Source organism: Rhinichthys klamathensis, unplaced genomic scaffold, assembly GCF_029890125.1.
Source record: "Rhinichthys klamathensis goyatoka isolate OS25496 unplaced genomic scaffold, OSU_Roscu_1.1 h1tg000055l_1, whole genome shotgun sequence".
NCBI lineage: Eukaryota > Metazoa > Chordata > Actinopteri > Cypriniformes > Leuciscidae > Rhinichthys > Rhinichthys klamathensis.
The window spans coordinates 2493965-2514321 of record NW_026606600.1 but is presented as its reverse complement, the minus strand read 5'-3'; the positions used below and the strand labels follow the sequence as shown (position 1 = coordinate 2514321).

At 37.5% G+C, this 20357-nt stretch overlaps 1 protein-coding gene across 1 annotated transcript in view; it reads left to right on the top strand.

Moving 5' to 3' along the window:
- Window positions 1-19791, top strand: part of cdh8 (cadherin 8) — a 110033-nt gene extending 90242 nt beyond the window's left edge. Inside the window, exons 7-12 of the mRNA XM_056248454.1 lie at window positions 5077-5324; window positions 10016-10152; window positions 11742-11863; window positions 12451-12562; window positions 17980-18231; window positions 18397-19791. Coding sequence (XP_056104429.1) covers window positions 5077-5324; window positions 10016-10152; window positions 11742-11863; window positions 12451-12562; window positions 17980-18231; window positions 18397-18890 — 1365 coding nt within the window. The 3' untranslated portion in view covers window positions 18891-19791. The remainder of the gene's footprint in view (window positions 1-5076; window positions 5325-10015; window positions 10153-11741; window positions 11864-12450; window positions 12563-17979; window positions 18232-18396) is intronic.
- Window positions 19792-20357: the final 566 nt, after the last annotated feature.

The window sequence follows — 20357 nt, the reverse complement described above, 5'->3', positions numbered from 1 at the left end:
AACTGTCTGTTACACAATTGTCACTGAGCTGCATATTGTGAAAAATATGAAAAGTGGCTCATTACTGATGACAAATGACTGCTAATATTGCAGAGACAGAACTTCTCAGTGTGTATCGCAGGAGTCGGAAACCTATTTGACACGACGTGCCATTTTAAATGTAATTTTAAACACTGTGCCATACCCTCCAAAAAGAAAGAATTAATCATGCAAATTAATTAATTATGCAAATGACTGCCTCAGTGTTTAGTGTTTTACGTTTTGTAAGGTTTGCTACATTATTTTCACTGACTGGTGTTGTGTTTGTTGTTCCCTATGAGTTATGTGTCATGTGGTGATAAGTTGAGTCTTTTTCTATAATTATATGGTTGTTAGTCACCGTCATTGTGGTTTGTGTGTGGAAGGGGAAGTATTGTGTATGCCTGGTTGTTAAAGCAGTAACTTCTTATTTGTAGCAAGTATTGTTCTGAAACCAAAATACAACAAATACAACAGAACAAACTCTGTGGCCTATCATCCAATCAAATATTAAAGAAATAGTTTAACTTCTCATTCATCTCAAATCTTAATAATACAGGCTGAGTGACTATGATGGAGTCTACTGCAACAGTTACAGTGGCAAGCAGGTGTGAAGGACATAAATATTTTCAAAATGCACACCTAACATAATATATGTAATTAATTCCTAAAGCGTTCAACCCCTGCTGAATTGTATAATCTCTTTTCCTGCAATAACTAGATTTTCCTAGTTTTACACAGTTGAAAATCCACACTTAAAGTCCCTGTATACCTAAAAGTGGTAGTAAAACTGCAGTCCAGGTATTCTGAGGTTTGAGAACTACTGTAACTCTGAACCCCTCGACTTTCTATGCTCAATTCTCAGCCCTTGTGTAGCAGTGTATATTTGCATATGGAATGGCCATTGTATGCAAATGAAGAACCCTTCACTGTGGATAAGAGGACAATGAAGTCCTTTTATCTTACAGGAACATCTACAATGCAACTGTGCAGCAAAAATGCAGCACAAACAATGTGACAAAAATATGGGAAAATGTACACAATAAATGTGTCACTACATATTTGAAGCTGTGCATATTATGCATATGTAAACAACATGATGAGTATGTCACGTGGGATTAGTCTGGAGGACTTGGACATGATCTCTATCAATGCGAATCCTTATACCAGAGTTAAACGAATTGTGTGCTTTAAATAATCTGCATTATTGAACAGCTTGATAGACTATCCTCAACTAGTTCTCCATAATAAATTTGTGTGTAATCAGATTGTTTTTTATTTTGCACAGCACATTGAGAAGCAAGATTTAAAGCCAATATTTAAAAGGTATCAATTTAAATTTTTCTCATTACTTATTTGTTACAATGTAATTACATTGTAGCAACATCACCTTAAAATAAAGTGTAGTAATAATAATAATAATAAAATTGTATAGACATAGTAATGGCCTATTTAATATTAGAATCATGAAACAAAAGAAAGAAAAAGATCTGGAGACAAAGCGAGGAATAAAAAAGTAATTTGGTTTGTCCCAAGTCTCTCACAGCTGAATGTGTAATGGCATGCCTGTTTTTCCTCGTCTTCTCATCCCATAGCACTTGGCCTGGAATCTGTTGTCTGCATTACTAATAGCATGATGGATGGCATTGCATGAGAAAAACAGGCAATCAACAGCCCACTCCCTGCTAACCTCTATACCTCCAGACGGTGCTGGAGTTCAGGAGAGCAGAACAAGCTTGTAAAGCACACAACCCTTATTTTTCCTCACTTTTTTTGCACCTGCCACCGTGCGCAGACACACGTTTTCCCCAGGTGCTGGGGCTGAGCCAGTGTGCGCCAAATATCCTCTGCAGCCCTCACCAACAATTCAAATTGGGTTTTACTTCTGCTAAATATTGAATGGGCATGAGCCTTTGTAGCAAGGTTAAACATATTGATTTGAGTGAGATGCCACAGGCTCAGACGATCAAGATACTGCTTTGTTGTAAAGGGATGCATGCTTTCATCTCCTCTCTGCCCCCCTAGGCTTTTGTGGTGGTGGTGGTGGTGATGGTGGTGGAGAGGGATGCTGTACTTCTCCCGCTGCTGATCTTTGATGCTTCTAAATGCCCCTGTAAACACACACTCTTAAACCATGCTGGGAGTTTTTTTTGAGAGTCAGCTAGGTGCTCTTAAATTGGCATGTATGTACGTTGGTAAAAATCAATCGCAACAAGGCAGTTCAGTATGTGTTCAATGGACACATGAAAGCCTGAATTGCATCGTCTGCAAATGATGGAGGTCAAGTGACAGCCATAGTCATATTCAGACCTTTCTGAACAATGAGTGCCAAAATGGAGACCCAGAGGGATACAAAAGTGCCAATTTCACTGTAGAGAATCAAATGGCATGCATGACTATCAAAAGAATGAGGTGTTGGCATGATATTTTTAGATGGAACAGATTTGCAGTGTCTGAGATGAGAGGAGCTTGTTTCAGTCTTGCCAATATGCAAAGCTGCGATTGAATCGCGTCCTCAAAAAGCTCAACTACAATTAAATGGTAACATTTCTAGCATGTTGCTTGGTGAAATAGCAGAGTTTTCTTTCTGTCTTTCTTTCTTTCTGTTGCTGCTTTATTTACCCTTCTTTTTTTACATTTAAGACATAAAACTCTATGAACTGTCACCAAGATGCAATAGTCTTGAACAGCACTGACCTTTTCCAAAAGCAAGCAAGGTGCCAGCCTGCAGCTTCTTCTGGATTTTACATCGTAGGGAAACCTCTGGTTGTAAAGTCTTGGGAAGTGCTCTGTTATTCTCAGCCCTAAACAATTTTCTCATTTTAAAGAGTTCCAGATGCTACACAGAAATGTAGTTCTAGATTATTTATTTACTCATCAGCACTGAAACCTTTGTTTTATTTAGAAGCTTTTAACCTTTTGTTAGATAGAGATAGTAATGAAAAAGACAGGGAACTATTGGGAAGAGAGAGGACGAATAGGAAGAGGTCAAGGTGTCTTGAAATGCTTATCCCTCAAAACTTTGAACTTTGAACGAGTTATAGAGTAGAGAATTGAGTAAAGGTGCACCAGTCAACCATATCAAGAGCTCTGTAATATACAGGAAGTTGACAGAAAAAAGTCTTTACCCAAGCACACTACTTTGTCACAGCACATCTGGAGTTTGCCAAAAAGCCTTGTGGCAGATATTAAGTGAATAAAACATTTGTGTGATTTCTAAAGACTGGTTGGACCCATAGTGTAATGTTGGGGCCAAATAATGGAGAGGATGTGGCAGATCTAAGTGCAGGAGTTTAATGAAAATGCAAACATGAAAACCAGGAAACACAGGGGGAGCATAGAGAACACGTACACGTGCGGGGAACACCAAACATTGACTGACCAAGCACAAGAGAAACAAAAAGGCTATATATACACAGGGGGAAACACACTTAACAAGTTAATAAGTAAACAAGTCACACCAGGGGAGACTAATAAACATGGAAAAACTACAAATGACTTCAACATGGCACAGAGGACAGGAAGTAACATAAAAGTCCAACCAAGACTAAGGGAACATATGACATAGACCCACAGTTGTTAGAGGAAAAAAAAATACTTCAATCCAATCCAATTGGATCAAAAGTAACAGTAAAGACATTTATAATGTTGTACATTGATTACAAAAGATTTATATTTCAAATAAATGTTGTTCTTCTGAACATTCTATTGATTATAGAAACCTGAAAAAAAAAAACATTTGCATCAAGGTCCACAAAAATGTTAAGCAGCACAAATCCTCTCAACATTGATGATAATAAGAAATATTTCTTGAGCAGCAAATCAGCATATTAGAATGATTTCTGAAGAATCATGTGACACTAAGACTGGACTAATGGCTGCTGAAAATTCCGCTTTCCCTGTAATAATATTTCACAGTATTACTGTTTTTACTGTAATGGCCTCTTGTTTTTTCCACTCCATCCTGGCTTGACGGTAGTATGGGAAGGGTGAAAATAAAACGAAAAAAATCCTCCCAAAAGCTTTTGTGGACTGCAGCAAACATGGGCTGTTCTCTTCCACATGCCCTGCTGTCAGCCACACTGACTTCAAAGCGTGCTGATAGAGGAAATCCAGCTGCTCTCCTCTCCCAGCTGGGGCTGCTCTCGGCCCGGCTCCAGTGTCCGCCTGACCTCCCCTGTGGGACAGGGGCTTTTTTTTTTACAACATAAGCAAATTCTTCATTCTACCACTTCTCTTAATTCAGAGAGCCTGTTTCTTTTTTTATGTGTACTTCAGCGGTCAGGTCCAGTTTAGTTTTTTGTCAATAAAAGAGCAAAGGGAGGACTTCGACTTAACTTTAAAAGTAAACTGAGATAGAGAGAGATGTGATTCAGAAAACAGTGGTATCAGTAGTAAAACATGGAGAGAGTAAAAACATTTTTACTTGATGAAAAAAATGACCATAAAAGGGTCCTCTGTGTCAGGTTCTCTTCGCCGTAGCTTGTACAAAGGTGGGGTGAACACTGGGTCTTTCCTTATACACTGAAATAACAAATATTTATCCTGGAGTAAGAATAATTCCCAAATTGTATTTTATCTGCTACTTCAATAATGTCTCACCATTGGATAATTGCCTCGGAGAATACATTAACAATGTTAACGTCATGGTATTGTGGGCAAGGATTAATTTTGTTTTCAGACAACACAAACATACAAATTGTATTTTTTATGATTTCTTAACAATTTGCAATGCAGTCCTTGTGCTTCCATTAGATTAACCTTATTTGCAGCCTCATTTAAATCCCAAACACATGCTGTCTCCGCCACAAATTAATAACACATCCCACGCTCCAGGTGAAAGTGTGGTTATTGCTACTAAATATTATTTTTTGTTCACCCTGCAATTGGGCTCGCAGCAGCTTAAATCTTAGCCACTGCAAGGTGGGAGGAAGTCGGTGCAATTACAGCCAGACCTGCAAGCCCAGCAAACTGAGTCCGCTAAAACCAGGAAACCGTTTGTCTTTGTTTGTTTGTGCCCATTAATAATAAACATCTCTCTTTCTCTCTGTTTTCCAGCCTCTGGACTTTGAGTCAAAACATTTCTACAACCTAACAGTGGTGGCGACCAATATACGTGCTGATTCGATTACGGGTGGGCCCTACATGGACCAGGCCACGATCAAAATCGTTATCGAGGACGCAGATGAACCCCCTGTCTTCACAAAGTCAAATTATGTCTTCGACGTGCATGAAAATGCTGCAATCAACACAGTCATAGGAGCAGTAGTGGCTATAGACCAGGACGCCCCACACAGTCAAGTCAGGTAAAGGCTATCATTTCTAGCCCATGTGACCTTGACGAAAGAGTTCTGGTGCTCTGTTGTCCTCCTTGGTGAAATTAGGGCCAAAACTTCTTCATTAAACCATGAGAAGATCAAGCTCAAGCTTCTACATCAATCTAATATACAAGTACTCCTTCACTGCTGCATCCTACCAGCCATTAAATGCTGCTGATGAAATTGCCTGTAGAAGTGCATTTGCATTCAGACTAAATGGAGCTCTCACCTCCACAAAATTTGTTATACTGGGAAAGAAAGAGAGGGGGGAAGAGAGATAGGACAACGACACAATAGGATTCCTCCCCTTCCTCCCACTGATGTATTTTAGTTCTGTGACTTCCTTCTTGAAAAATTACAAGGGCACCTTCAGTATAGGTTATACAGCCAATTTCTCTCAGTCCAACCTAGCATTCCATTAATTCTCCAGTGACTTGCGATGTTTCAGGGACAACACGCAACAGGTTATATAATTACACGGGAAACTGGGAGCTGGGGAGAAATCAGAGATTGGGTTTCAACGGTCCAATGGCGTTTACACCAAGTGAACGTTCTCATGCGTGTGAGATATTTATTCTAGGGTTTAACAATATATTGAAATCAAATCAAAATTTTGAAATGTGAATATTACATTACAAAGGCTGTGATTAAAGTAACACTTTATTTTGATGGTCCACTTTAGACAAAATATAAGTAACTTTGCAACATGTCAACTAACGCTAATTAGAGAGACTGTAGTAGACTGTTAAGCTATTGTTAGGTCTAAAGGTTCAGATTAGTAGAATAAGTTGTAGTAACCCGTAGTTGCAAACTTGCTTATAGTCAGTAGAATGTCTGTCTGGAGAGCATCAAAATAAAGAGTTAGCAGATATTGAGCAGACAGTCTACTAATACTCTAATGAGTGTTAGTACTTATGGTTAATAGAATGTCTAGTGTGGACCATCAAAATGAATTGTTACCAAAATAATAATACGCGTACAGCCTGTTTCAAAGTTAAACATGTTCGTTCACAATGTGTTCCTTTTATACTCAAGCAACTCACGCAATTGACAGTAAACGCTGATCCACACAAATCCATCCATTGTATAGTCATATTGAATGGGTAAAAATAAAATGAGAATATAGTTTACGATAACTCAAGTAGAGAGATATTATTATTCTTATTATTATTTAATATACCCAAGTGTGAACACCCATTTTCCCCCCAAATCATTCAGCCCTAAAAGGATGGTTTGCTCTAAAAAAAAGTCTTTATGAGCTTAGACATTTTTCATGTTTGCTTTTTTTACTAAACATACTTCTCTACAAAATCATCCTAAACATTCCAGATTGATTTTCATTTTTCCAAATAGAGCTATTCAAGTTTTTTTATTTTTTATTGCAATAAACAAAATATCACAATGGCTGTTTTTTTTTCCAGAATTGTACAGCCCTAATTTATTAATTCGAAGAAATCCAATGTCCTCCTCAAGTGTTGATATCTCTCTGTTGAACAAGAAATGTTTATTTTATATTTTTGTGTACTTTGTATTCCATAGTTATTTTCTTTGGCTGTTTGGCTTCAAAATATGAGATATAATAATCTCCATGTGATTTAAATGTTACAGCACTGACATCTGTGATTAGAGTTTAAGACTACATTATTAGGAAGAAAATCTGTTGCATGTGCTGTTCCCAAGGTTGGATGCTTTTTCTTTTTTTTTTATTCGCCTTCCTGGGTTGGAATTCATTTTCTTTGCTGTCATTCGCATTTGTGCACCCATTGGTCTGACATTCAGGCTTTTCGTATTGATGCATTTGTGTTATTTGGAAGATGAATTACTTCTATCCTGAGGCCATCGAGTAGATTGTGTTAAGGTATACATGACAAGGTCCACTTAAGCATTAAAAGATCTTTTCTAATGTGATTAAATGATTTTTGTTGTTGACTTTTTTTCTGAATTTTGAACCATAAAGTGGTAAAGTTGTGTGACTTGCCATGTGGACCAGAAGGGTTAAACTAATTTTAAAAGGTAAAAGCCACTTTGTAAATAGAAATCCAGATGAAAAAGGATGACTGACTTTATCTACCAAATATGCCCATGGCAAATTTCTTAGACATAACTATACCTCACCTCAAATGGCAAAATTTCTGCTTGAATACAGCTAATTGTGCACATCGGTGTGGATGTCACATCAATAGAAGCAATCAAGGTGAAATGAGCAAGAATAAAAAAATAAAAAAAAACTGTAATTGTGGCTTTTAAAGGACTCTGGTGAAATTAAAATGTCAGTTTTAATCGCAGCTCGGCATGGAAACAGTCATTTAAAGAAACATTCCTCCTCGTCAGTCTGACCTCTCAGACCACCAATACCTTTTCTCTCTCTCTCTCTCTCTCTCTCTCTCTCTCTCTCTCTCTCTCTCTCTCTCTCTCTCTCTCTCTCTCTCTCTCTCTCTCTCTCTCTCTCTCTCTCTCTCTCTCTCTCTCTCTCTCTCTCTCTCTCTCTCTCTCTTTCTTCTTCTTATTACCTTGCAGGATTTCTCTTGCTATTGTGAAACTGGCATGCATCAAATGTAATAGCCAAGCTGTGTCCAAGTTCAAATTAGCCTTGTTAGATATTGTCTATCTGTCAAAAGAAGTGTGGGTGTAATCAGTGGGGATATTTTAACCTTCGCTGACAGAAGTCCCTCGGGCTCCAGATCTTGTTGTGGCACCTGATATCTAGCATATGCTAAGACATGGTGTGACTGGTCTTGATGGCGATTGTGTTATATTGATGTGATGTACGCTTTACTTATAAAGAGGAAGCAGAGTAATTTGATTTGGTTACTGCTCATTTACAGAGTGCAGCCTACTGAAAAACATTTACAGTAGAATAAATTGTCCTTCTGTCAAAGTCCCTGTAATTACTCTTTTACTAGAGATTTTATTTTTGTAAAAATGAATAGATTTTTAGTTTTTAATATAAAAGTTTATTAGTTTGTTTATATATATATATATATATATATACTCTATATATACTGTGTATACTGTGTGTGTATATATATATATATATATATATATATGAAAAAAAATTGTCACTCTCCATTGTGATGTAAGAAAAAAAAAATTGTGAAGCCATTTTAAATATATATTAAAATCGAATGGCATCACCATTTTTTTTTTCTTACATCACAATGGAGAGTGTTTTTTCTTTCCCTCTTTTACCATTTTCATTTGCGTAATGTCATTAAATGGTCACACTTCAGGTTACAGTATAATTACATTAGCAAGTAGAGCTCCTGAGCAATACTAATCAACAACATGAACTTTATATGTTATCATTTTGTGGCGTGACTTATAATTAAATGCTGTTTTTGCTACCATAATTAATTATATTAACATGTAATATATGGTTTGACTCTTAGGGTGATAAAACAAAGGTGATAATGTGTGATTTATGTTGTTCATCATGTGTGTAAAGCATATCCTGTAAAAAAAAAAAAAAAATCTTAACTGATTTTACTCAACACACAAAAAAAATCGATTTTAGGAATAAATTCAAATTTATATAAATTAAGTGAAGAAATTCTTTTCTTAAAGTGAGAGGAGTTGTCTCACATTGAAACAAAATAATGAGATACAAACATTGCACATGCAATATATCAAAATCCGAGCTATACATACTTAGGATAACCCTGAATAAATGTATCTTTTTTTTCTGTACACCCTAAACAAAATCCAAGGAATAATTAATTACAGATTTGATTTTTTTTTTTTTTCTCCCACTCCATCCCCCACAGTAACTTTGTCAGTTTGATTGACACATAGCAGAACATTTCAGGGTCTGTCTCTCAGTGGTACGTGGAGCTGTCAGAGCCTGACTGAAATCCACTCAGCCTCCTGGAGACTGATCCCAGGTGGGAATCGTGTCTGGCTGCCTGCACAGCAGTACAGCACTCCTCCTGGACTTCCACCCTCAGTCTCTGGATCTTTACCACGGCTGAACATTTTCCTCACGTTCACTATCCAGACCAATGAATTATTTCGAATTATTTATTTTACAACCCATTCTTCATCCACTAGGGCTTTCTTGACAGTTATACATCACACACAGATTGTTTTCGAGACAATGCCCAAATAGACATTAGTAAATTAGTAAAGTAAATCGTAGGTGCATATGAACTGGGTTGAAAATAAATATGCCATACATTTCTGAGTGAAATCTCAGAATTTTTATTTTGTTTATTTTGTTGTAATCATGACAGAAAGGCCAACGCTATCTCACGACCAATTCGTACGAATTTGTACGAGTGATTAAAAGGTGGCTAATTCGTACAAATTCGTACGACCTCACTCGTAACTCGTAAAATATGTACGAATTAGCAAAAATCATACGAATTTGTACGAGTGAGGTCGTATGAATTCATATGAATTAGCCACCTCGTAAAATTCGTACGAATTGCCGTGAGATCAGGTTGGAAAGGCATATCTTCAGGAAATAATAAATTGATTTGTGATAATCATGCCATTTAAAAACATGATGCTAAAAAAAAATATTTTTATATCATATTTTGTGTACATTTTTATTGGTTTGTTTGCCACTGACTTGTTTGCCACTGAATATTCTATGAAATGCTTTTACCAAAATATTTGGGTCATTTTACCTCATATACTAAGGGATGTTGTTTTGTTCTCTCTCTGTTTTCCTTCTATAGGTATTTTATTGATAGACACACAGATTTAGAGAGGCAGTTTAACATTAATGTTGATGACGGGAAGATCACATTAGCTAAACCTCTGGATAGAGAGACGGATATGTGGCACAATATCACCGTGACAGCCGCTGAAGTTCGTAAGTTCATTTTCCCTTTCTTTCTCTTCTTGATTGAAACAATAAATGTTTTGTGTTTCAGAATGCTTGTATAACAATACCAAAGAGATCATTACAGTAATGTGCAAAGAGATCATTAAAATCTGTGTAGAGGCACTTTCAGACCAATACAAATTTCACATCACAATTAACACCTTTTTTTTTTTATTATGTCATAAGATTTACAATAGAGAAACACATGCTTGTATATATTCAACTTCTCAAAAGGCACTAAGATAAAAAGACCAACACCTGGATTCTAACTTTAAATGAACCATAAGAGCCAATGTAAAATAAAGATTTTCCTAACACCTCAGGTATTAATTTACCATCGACATATTTTAAGGTGTAAAAGTTTGCTCTCAGAAACTGAAGACACTGAGATTTTACTGAATTAAACAGCACAGCAGTCAATTCATGGACATCTAATGAGTAATTTCTACTCATGCCAGAGCTGTTTGCTGTACATAACAGATAAAAGAACATCTGTTGACTGGATAAAGAACTTATTAAACACAAGCTGTGGACCAGAAATAAACACTGCGCAAGCCATCCATAAACCTCGAGATTCATTTTGATTGGCATGTACAGCTACATTATTCGGATATTGGAGCCAAAAAATTTCCCCTGGAGGAGGAAAACAAATACTGATGTTGTCATATACAATTAACTTAAGATGTCTAAGAGCTCAAAGAGTAGAATAAACTGAATTATTTAAGGGCTGTTTGAAAAATGTTTGTCTTTTTCAGTGTTTTAACATGATGACCAACAAATCTGGATTATTTTTTTGGTTGATGCCTTTGCATGGTGAAACATAATTGAACAGAAATATCCACACAGCATGACTATGAATATGAGTCTGCGCTATTGCATTATGTTGAAACGTCTGTTCTAGGCTCCAAATATTATTATTTTTTCTTAAAGGGCGATCAATGAGGGAAATTAATTGACAGGTCAAATGCATTTCAAATGCTGTGTGCTGTTCTAAGTGTCACACATTACAGCAGTATGCCCTGAATTGACATGCGCTAAAGCCAAACGAATAGATAATTGCTTTAAAAGTCAGTGGTTGCAACCCTAATTAAATACAATCATTTACATGGGTCCTCAAAAGGGACTGTAAATTACTGCCAATGAATAATTCCAATGAAAAGTTAATCTAATTAAATTGCCCTTTATTGTCTTCTAGACTTCACCTGCCACCGTTTTATTAATATTCATTTTTTTAACCTTCATGTATAAAACATGCACCTGTACAGGGGATTTCAAAAGCACTTTGAATGTATTTTTTTTTCTCCACCGTAATCCTGTTTTGCATACTTGATAATGTCTAAAGCTCAAACGGATGATGCGTCTCATCTGTCTCTCCATCAACCCAGAGGATGAGGATGGATGAGGGTGGGGGGGATTGAGAGGAAGAGAGAGAAAGAAATTGGTGTGAGGCAGAAAGAGAATGGAAATACAGTAACTGGGTCATTTTATTTACCTGGGATTTGCAATAGCTCCCTTCTATATTTGGCCACTGTACTTCTGTCTGCATTGCTTTAATAGCTTGTCTCTTTTTGTATTAGGAAACCACAGCCAGATTTCCAGAGCCATAGTGGCAATCAAAGTGCTGGACATAAATGACAACGCCCCTGAGTTCGCCACCGAGTACGAAGCCTTTCTCTGTGAGAATGGCAAACCTGGACAGGTAAGAGGGCATCAATCTGGCCCGCCAGCAGCATCTCCCTCTCAAAGCTCCTCCGTAATGGTCAGCCACGGTAAATTATAGCCTATTGATTTAAGAGAGAGAAGTAAGCGACACCTGGGTGGCCCTTTTTAGCTACTCTCTCCCTCTGCAGAAAACGAAAACAATCAGATCCATTCATGCCCAGTAAGAGCCTGCATCGCTCTAGCCGACATGCAGTGTCTGTGACTAACAGTATTAGTATGTACTTCCTCATCCTCCGCCCTCTAACACACTCACCGTGAGAACATTCTCCATCCATGTGCGGAAAAGAATGACCGGAATGATGACGGCGGGGTCCTGCTTTTCAGGAAGCTGTTAATCATGAAGAAAAATAACTTGTCTTGAACGGGGGTGGCAGATATATAGATGGACTTGGCACAGAAAAGTGGGCTGCCAAAGCCGCGCCCCTAAGCTTAGGGTCTCTACTTTTATGAGCGAATGAGACAGATTTTTCATCCCGTGTTGTCTGCTGTCAATGTCTGGCCCCATATGATGTCAAAAGTGGAGTAATGGATGACCGGTCCCTCTCTGCGTGTCTGTGTCCACAGGTGATTCAGACCATCAGCGCTGTGGACAAAGACAATCCTTCCCAGGGACACACTTTCCACTACCGCCTAGAGGTGCTTAACAATCCCAATTTCACCATCAAAAACAATTTAGGTAAGACAATATATCACTGTAATTGATAAATTGTGCAACATCGACATTGAACTAACTCAAACTAATGGCACTGTTGTCTTGTGTACACTGTAAAATCTAATTAGTTAGACTTTTAAAAAAAGCATGCAAACCGATTGCCTTAAAGTAAAGTGAAATAGGAATAGTATGTTGTACGTAAGGAAAAGTATATCGCTTGGTTAGTATAGTTCACTTACATGAGAGTTCTAGTAACTAAAAAAGAATAAATAATAAATACAATTTAATTGTTACCATTGTTGTGTTTTGCATGCTGAATGTTTAAAGGACAACTCCGGCGCAAAATGAACCTTTGGTCTAATAACACATTGGTACCGAGTCGACCGGTCTCTGGGATTTGTTTTCATGATAATCGAATGTAAAGAGTTTTATCTCTAAAAACTGTTTAGCTTATAACGCTAGTATATAGGGCATAGAATAAGTAAAATGAAATCGCTAGTTAATACCACTAACAAGGCTCAAAATAGCCCCACACTAACACGGTAGCATAATGAGGGTCCCTACATGCAAACCAAAGCATTGAGAACTTTCTAAGTGTACACACAGTTTAATAAGAAGATACTTTATAAAAACAATACACTTCGCGTATACAGGCAGGAGCCATCTTGGAAAACAGTCTTGACCAGTCGAACCACGAAAGCCGTGCTAAGTGAGCTGGTCGATCGGAATTACATTTGTGAAATCTAATTACATGGAAATGCATGAATTATATCGGTTTATTAAATATATATGGGTGACTAACTACAAGGGAAAAAGGGGTCCCATACTTTCATATGAGATTCCTAGTGTCATGATTCTGCCATCATGTCTTTGATTCCTCTTGTCTTGTGGCAGGATCATGACAGAATCATGTTTTGTGTACAAGCGCATGGCCAATTGTTTGGCCATGTGCTTGTGTTGTCTCGTTACGTTACCCCGCCCCCTTGTTATCCCCGTCTCGTCATTATTGTCTAGTCAGTTTCACCTGTCCTTGTCTAGTCAGCTTCACCTGTCTTTGTCATTAGTGTCTCCCTATTTAATCCCCTTGTGTTTGCTGTCCTGTGTCGGTACATTGTCTAACTTTGCGTGTTAATCCCTGTGAGTATATTGTCTGAAGACCTGTTTAATCAGTATTGTGAGTTCGTTTCCTGTCAAGTCAGAGTCTTTGTTTGTCATCGTGTCTTAGTCTTGTTATACTCTGCTCCAGTCCTGTTTTACCCCCTCGTGGGTTTTGTTTTCTGTTTTTGTCCAAAATAAATCATTTGAGAGTCATCTGCTGTCTGCGCCTGGGTTCTCCTTCCATCCACATGACACCTAGTCACAGTTCAGCTCACTTCACGTCGTTCGTGTTTCGACTGGTCAAGGCTGTTTTCCAAGATGGATCCTACATGTATATGCGAAGTGTATTGTCTTTATTTAATGAACCTACCTGTTTTTTTTATGAAATTTGGTGGAGTAAAAAGGACAATATCATACTTTGGAATGTAATGAAGTATAAGTAAAAGTATCCCAAAATATAAATTTACAAAAACAAACTCCCTTTGTTACTGTCCACAACCGGATAAAATGTCATGGGTGTTTCAGCAAATTTGTTTTTTTTTATCTCACGTTTGCTTTAACACTATTGGTCAGATTTAGTGAAGGTGGCAAGTTATTTTTTTAAACGCAATGGAGCATTTACGGCACTCACCGGACATTTAATTCCCAAACTGCCACGATACATACACAGGCGTGTTTTTCCATTGAGCCTGAGTTAGAATTAACACTGAACTGACTTGAGCTTAATAATGACACTGTTGTCTATGTGGAGCAGCACAATTTAAATTGGTCTAATTTTGGGAGAAATTTGCATCATTGATTCTGTTATTTTAGTGTTTATTACTGTGAAGCTGCTTTGAAACAATTTGTATCGTATAAAGTGCTATATAAATAAAGGTGACTTGACGTCACTTGAAAGAGAGCTGGGAAATAATAATAATTATGAGAGAGAGAGAGAGAGAGAGAGAGAGAGAGCGAGAGAGAGAGAGAGAGATCTGCAAGCGCAAACATTGTGTGTCAAGTGCAGTCCGGAGGCGTGCGTTTGAAGGGGAAATCTGGCAGAATTAGTGTACCCAAAAGTTAGCAGATGTACAATTGTCTGGACATCAGCTATTTTGTACTCCCCAGTGCATTTTGAAAGAAAGCAAATGAACAGAATCCAAGCCGAGGTTTAGCGATGCAACTCGATGTAGGGTGACTTACTCAAAGTTGAGGCTGTGCAGCAGATGGTTCTAAATTTGTTTGCTAAATACACTGATTTTTTTCTTTCTTTTTTGTATAACCTATCCGACCTTCCTTTTCACACTGTGCTCCTGCTGTTCTCACTGCACAACCTAGTATTGCACTATGCTTTCGAAGACTTGAGAGAGAACTATTGATCTAGTTCCATTTGGCATGTGGTCTTATGGCTGACCGTTGAAGGAGCTGTTGTTTTGGCTGCTCACCAAAAAGAGGAAACGTGATATTTTTGAACCAGACGGATCAGACGTTACATCAAAAGAGCTTTGCCTTCCAAGGGACAGTCATGTTTTGAGTTAATATGAAAGTAACAAAAAGAGTGTCAAAAGGAAATAAATTGTGGATCTCCATAATGCGCTTTGAGTTACTCGACTGAAAATATATATATGTTTATGTGAATGTAAAGAAATAAATGTATTATTATTATTATTGGTATAGGTCTCAATTGTACAAAAACAACCTCAAGTAACAAAGTTTGAAAAATTATTTTAAACAATTTTATACTTAAAACTATGGTTATTATTGTTTTTTAAAGGAAAGGGGTTTAAAAACGAAATTAAGAATTTAAGAACAGCACAGGTATTAATAATAGGCTCATTTTCTATTTCAATTTTGTTAGAGAAATTGTTATTTATAATGCGTGTATATTAATATACAAAGCCGGTTATTTTATGGTAATATTTATATATGTATTCTGCTGTTTGTTTATGTGCTGTGATACAATGTATATAGACAACATAGTTTTAAGAATAGACTGATATAAAGATATTAATTTAGGTAACGCTTAATAGTGAGTTGGCAAATGAATAAAGCATGTAGTATCATTATAATAAATATTACATTGTAATGTTATAATTATAATTTATTATAATAAATTGTAGTAAATATGTTATGTCTGTTATTAGAATGAACAAGCAATCCACAGAGAGCAATGGTAATAAAAATGTTACAAGGAAAAAATAATTAAAAATAAAGATGAAAACAATGATAGGAAAAGCTTTGAACAATTTGACTAAGACAAAGACAGACCTTGAGAGATGAAGCAGACAGGCGGAATGTCATTAGTGACAATCTCAGTGATATCTTGAGAGGCAGCAAGCATTATGAGTCAGCCTGAGTGAGTTCAGGTTAAAGATGGCCACTCCATCACAGAGACAGGAGAAAGCTCTGTAAGGACACCAGGCTTTGATGCACAGCCCGAGGCGTCTGGTGCACTAAGGCCGCTTTCTCATCTCTTCTGCTGTGCGCGAATGTGAGTGTGCATGTGTGTTTGATCGCGCTTGGCATCAAAACTTCTGCAGCAATTTGACAACATGTCCAAATTCGTGCTATATCCTGTTTTTTTTCATCACAGTATATGTTGTTACTTGTGATTCATGATTAAAAAGCACAACTTTGTGTATTGTTAGAGTCCCTTAAAAGGATAGTTCACTCAAAAATAAAAATATTGTGATCATTTACTCACTCTCATGTCATTCTAAATCTGTATGCCTTTCTTTTTTTATGTGGAACACAAAAGAAGACATTTTGAAGGATGTTTCAAATGTTTTGTCCATATAATGAAAGTCCAAAACAGCACTGACTTTCATTGTATGGACAAAATAAAATATTGGTTTTTAGATACTGTACATTTACTTTTTTTTTTCTGGCTATGCTCTACATACCTTCTGAGGTAAAGTCTTCACACACTTGAATTAAGTCACATTCTCTTTTAGTCATAACATTATAAATCATATTTTCCCTATGTACAGGGAACTTACCATACAATTATGGGTACATTTTATTCAGTAGCAGTTAATTGCATGATTATCCATCCTGAAGTCTCGTCTCAAAGATCATGTGCAATGATCTAGATATGCTCATCACGGAGGCACACATGCGGTCTTTGATGGTTACCACCTGCACACACCAGGCAGGTTGTCTGAAGCAGAACTCTGGATCTGAGCTGAGGAGGTTTGTTTGTGATGATAACTGTAATTGCAGTGGATGGTGACATGGAGAGGCTGATGTGAGCTGGGAACTACCAGCAGTTATCGTGACCTTAAAATTTGTGCTTCGGGGTATTGTGCCCTGAAAAAAAAGAGATTGAAGACTCGAACACAACTTAATATTTCCCATATACTGTCAGAATATTATATTAGTCTTCATTTTGCTATAAATGTGACTAGAATGAAATGTTCGAATGCACTTAAACCTAAGAAGATTTAATTTGACTATAACTGCGTAGGCACGTTAAAATATAGTCAGATAATCATAGCAACGAATAAGGATTGCATATCAGTGAATATTCTTTGGAGAAATAAGATACATTAGTTCAGGACAATGTTCTTCACACATAGTGACACATAAAAAAAAAAATGGAACTTTAATTACATTGATAAATCATCTCACAGCATTTGCAGATAATTGCTTTGTGATCTCAGGGAAACAAAAAGAAAGCCATATTTACATTTTTCATTAGCATGTTTATGAGCGGAAATTAAATTCCAACCCTGTTCAGTTTACCGATATTTGTTCCAGTGAGTTCTGTGATGTCCTTTCATTTTGTAGTTTTAAATGATGAACTTCCAGTTGTTCACCCTTATGAGAAGCAATAAATAAATGCTTACATTAACATTGCCTTGGTTTCTCCCAAGACTCTATTAAATTATCAAGCTTTTTCCGTAACTTGGTTATTGTGTTGTATCTGTCTGAGGTATTATCTAAACCTTTCACTCAGTAGCTGATTTTATTTTCTTTCTTGAAATAAAAACTGAAGGCTTTTACTGAGATATTGTACAGTGTATCAACTGAAGGAGCTCCTTGAGACACTGGAGAGCGTCAACATATGCTTTGAGGTATGAGGGGGCAGATAATGAAGTTACAACTTCAGAAAAGAAGCACCAGTGGAGGTTCCAGTACTTTGCTCGGTTTCTTTGTCTGCTTTCCTGAGACACTTTCACTACTCCCGTAGCCTTTGCAAGAGATTGACAGCAGAGATGAAGCTATTTATATCCATCTGTTTATTTATTACCGGGATTGACATTGTCTTGTCGTAAATTTAATAGTGTGTCGTTTCCCTACCATTTACTTGCATGGATTGTCTTTGATTTCATACATCACAGCCAAACTTTATCTCTCCCTAGATAACTCGATCAGCGTTCTTGCCAAGCACGATTCCTTTCGGCGTCAGAAACAGGAGACGTACCTCCTGCCCATCGTTGTGTCTGACGACGGAGAGCCTCCAATGAGCAGCACGAACACTTTAACTATCAGGGTGTGCGGCTGCAGCAGGGAAGGCATTGTGCAGTCGTGTAACGTCGAGGCTTTTGTTCTACCCATTGGTCTCAGCATGGGAGCTCTGATTGCTATTCTAGCTTGTATAATTCTACTTCTCGGTATGTCATTTCAGCTCCCTCTTTTAGTCCTTACTTATTTGTTTTAATTTAAAAATGTACTTTGTGATTTGCATGTAAAATCTGAATCTGAAAAGCACTTTGTAAAAGAATAACTGCACAAGGCAAAGGTAGAGATCACTAAGTGGATGTTCTTGTGCCTTTCAGTTATCGTGGTCTTGTTTGTGACATTGAGGAGACACAAGAACGAGCCTCTAATCATCAAAGACGACGAGGACGTGAGGGAGAACATCATCCGTTATGATGACGAGGGAGGCGGGGAGGAGGACACGGAGGCCTTTGACATCGCCACCCTGCAGAACCCAGATGGCATCAACGGCTATCTGCCCAGGAAGGACATCAAGCCTGACCTGCAGTTCATGCCCAGACAAGGTCAGCACTCGGGTCCGAACGGAGTAGACGTAGATGAATTCATCAACGTACGGCTTCACGAGGCAGACAACGACCCCACGGCTTCACCATACGACTCCATTCAAATCTACGGCTATGAGGGCAGGGGCTCTATTGCGGGCTCCCTGAGTTCCCTCGAAACAGCCTCTTCAGACTCGGACCAGAACTATGACTACCTTAGAGAGTGGGGGCCGCGCTTCAGAAGACTGGGCGAGCTCTATTCCGTGGGCGAGAGCGACAAAGAGACTTGACCTCCAAGCACTACGGACCTTTTGCTTTCATCCACATAACGTGTGTATTATGCTACGGGGATGTTAGACACTGCTGTTAAAAGGGGAGGGGGGGGGGGGGGGGGGGAGCGCCTTTTTAAAAAAAACTTCTTAGCGAGACCTAATAGCATTAGTCATCTACCACATCAGCGTGCATCGTAACGTCAGAACTTAACAGTGTCTATAGTAGGAGGTCAATGATTCTTGTGGAGTGTGAGTTTAGATTACCGTCACTGAGTGTCTAGCAGTATTTTGGGTATTTGTTGTTCACTGTGACCACCAGAAGCATCAGAACTTTGATTCTTGGTAGTCGCTTGAAAAGACTGGATGGAAAGAGGACATTTGGGACACCTTGTAGCCCACTGTGGCAGGAGAAACAGGACTGCAGAGGCCTCAACATGACACCGCTCCCCAGCGACAACAGATCTCTTGACGTCATTTAGCCAATCAGATAAAGGAACATTTAAAAAGAAGGTAAACTAAATAGCAATATATTGTCTACATTACTTATGAATGTATGTGTGATTTAACAAATGCGAGCGCAATGAAAATACATCACACTGGCTTTAGGATCTGCCTGCTGAGATAAGATTCGACCCTTTGATACTACGTGGCCAGATTTCTCGAGTAAACTGGAAAAGCCTTGAGGCTTGCTTTATACAACCCTTTGTATCCATATGCTTTAAGCGTGATTCACACTCAGAGATGATTAGAGTGTGTAAGACTGAATTGAGGACAACAAGAGAATTGTGGGAACAATGAGGCCTTCGTTTTACAAAAGCAAGCATTAAATACAGTCGTATTCCAATGTTTTTTAGAACATTGATGTGTTTCTTCATTATTGTGTATGTTTTATATAAATATATAAATATTCATCGCCAGTCGTCTGTTTTGTGCTACAGGTTTGAGTATATTTGTACTTTTTATTTTATCTTATTTATTTGAGTGAAATTGTTTAATTTAAAGTTTCCAGCTTTTCCTCTTCAGCTTTGTTTCATTCTGCTGCATCACTGTTTTTTAAAAGCTGAATTTCTGTAGTGAAAATCACATAGTGAGATTCGTTAACTACACTGAACTGTGAAATCCACAGAGGGTTTGTTCTTGACCAGGAAAGACAATTTAATATTTTATTGATACTGTGTGTGTGTGTGTATATATATATATATATATATATATATATATATATATATATATATATATTCACACACTATATACAGTGATATCAGTGATCATTCTAAGCACAATAGCTGAAATCATCTAGTTCATGTTTATATTTGACCCCTGCCATTTTTTTAAATCAAAAGTCAGAAACCACTGAGTATGAAATACAGAAACAGACATGCGTAATGTGCTGCACTGTATGATATTAGAGCAAAAAGAAAAAATGTGTACATAGAATCATTGCTGATTCTCTTAGCTTTTCTTTGAAGTGATAGGTTTTGTCTATGC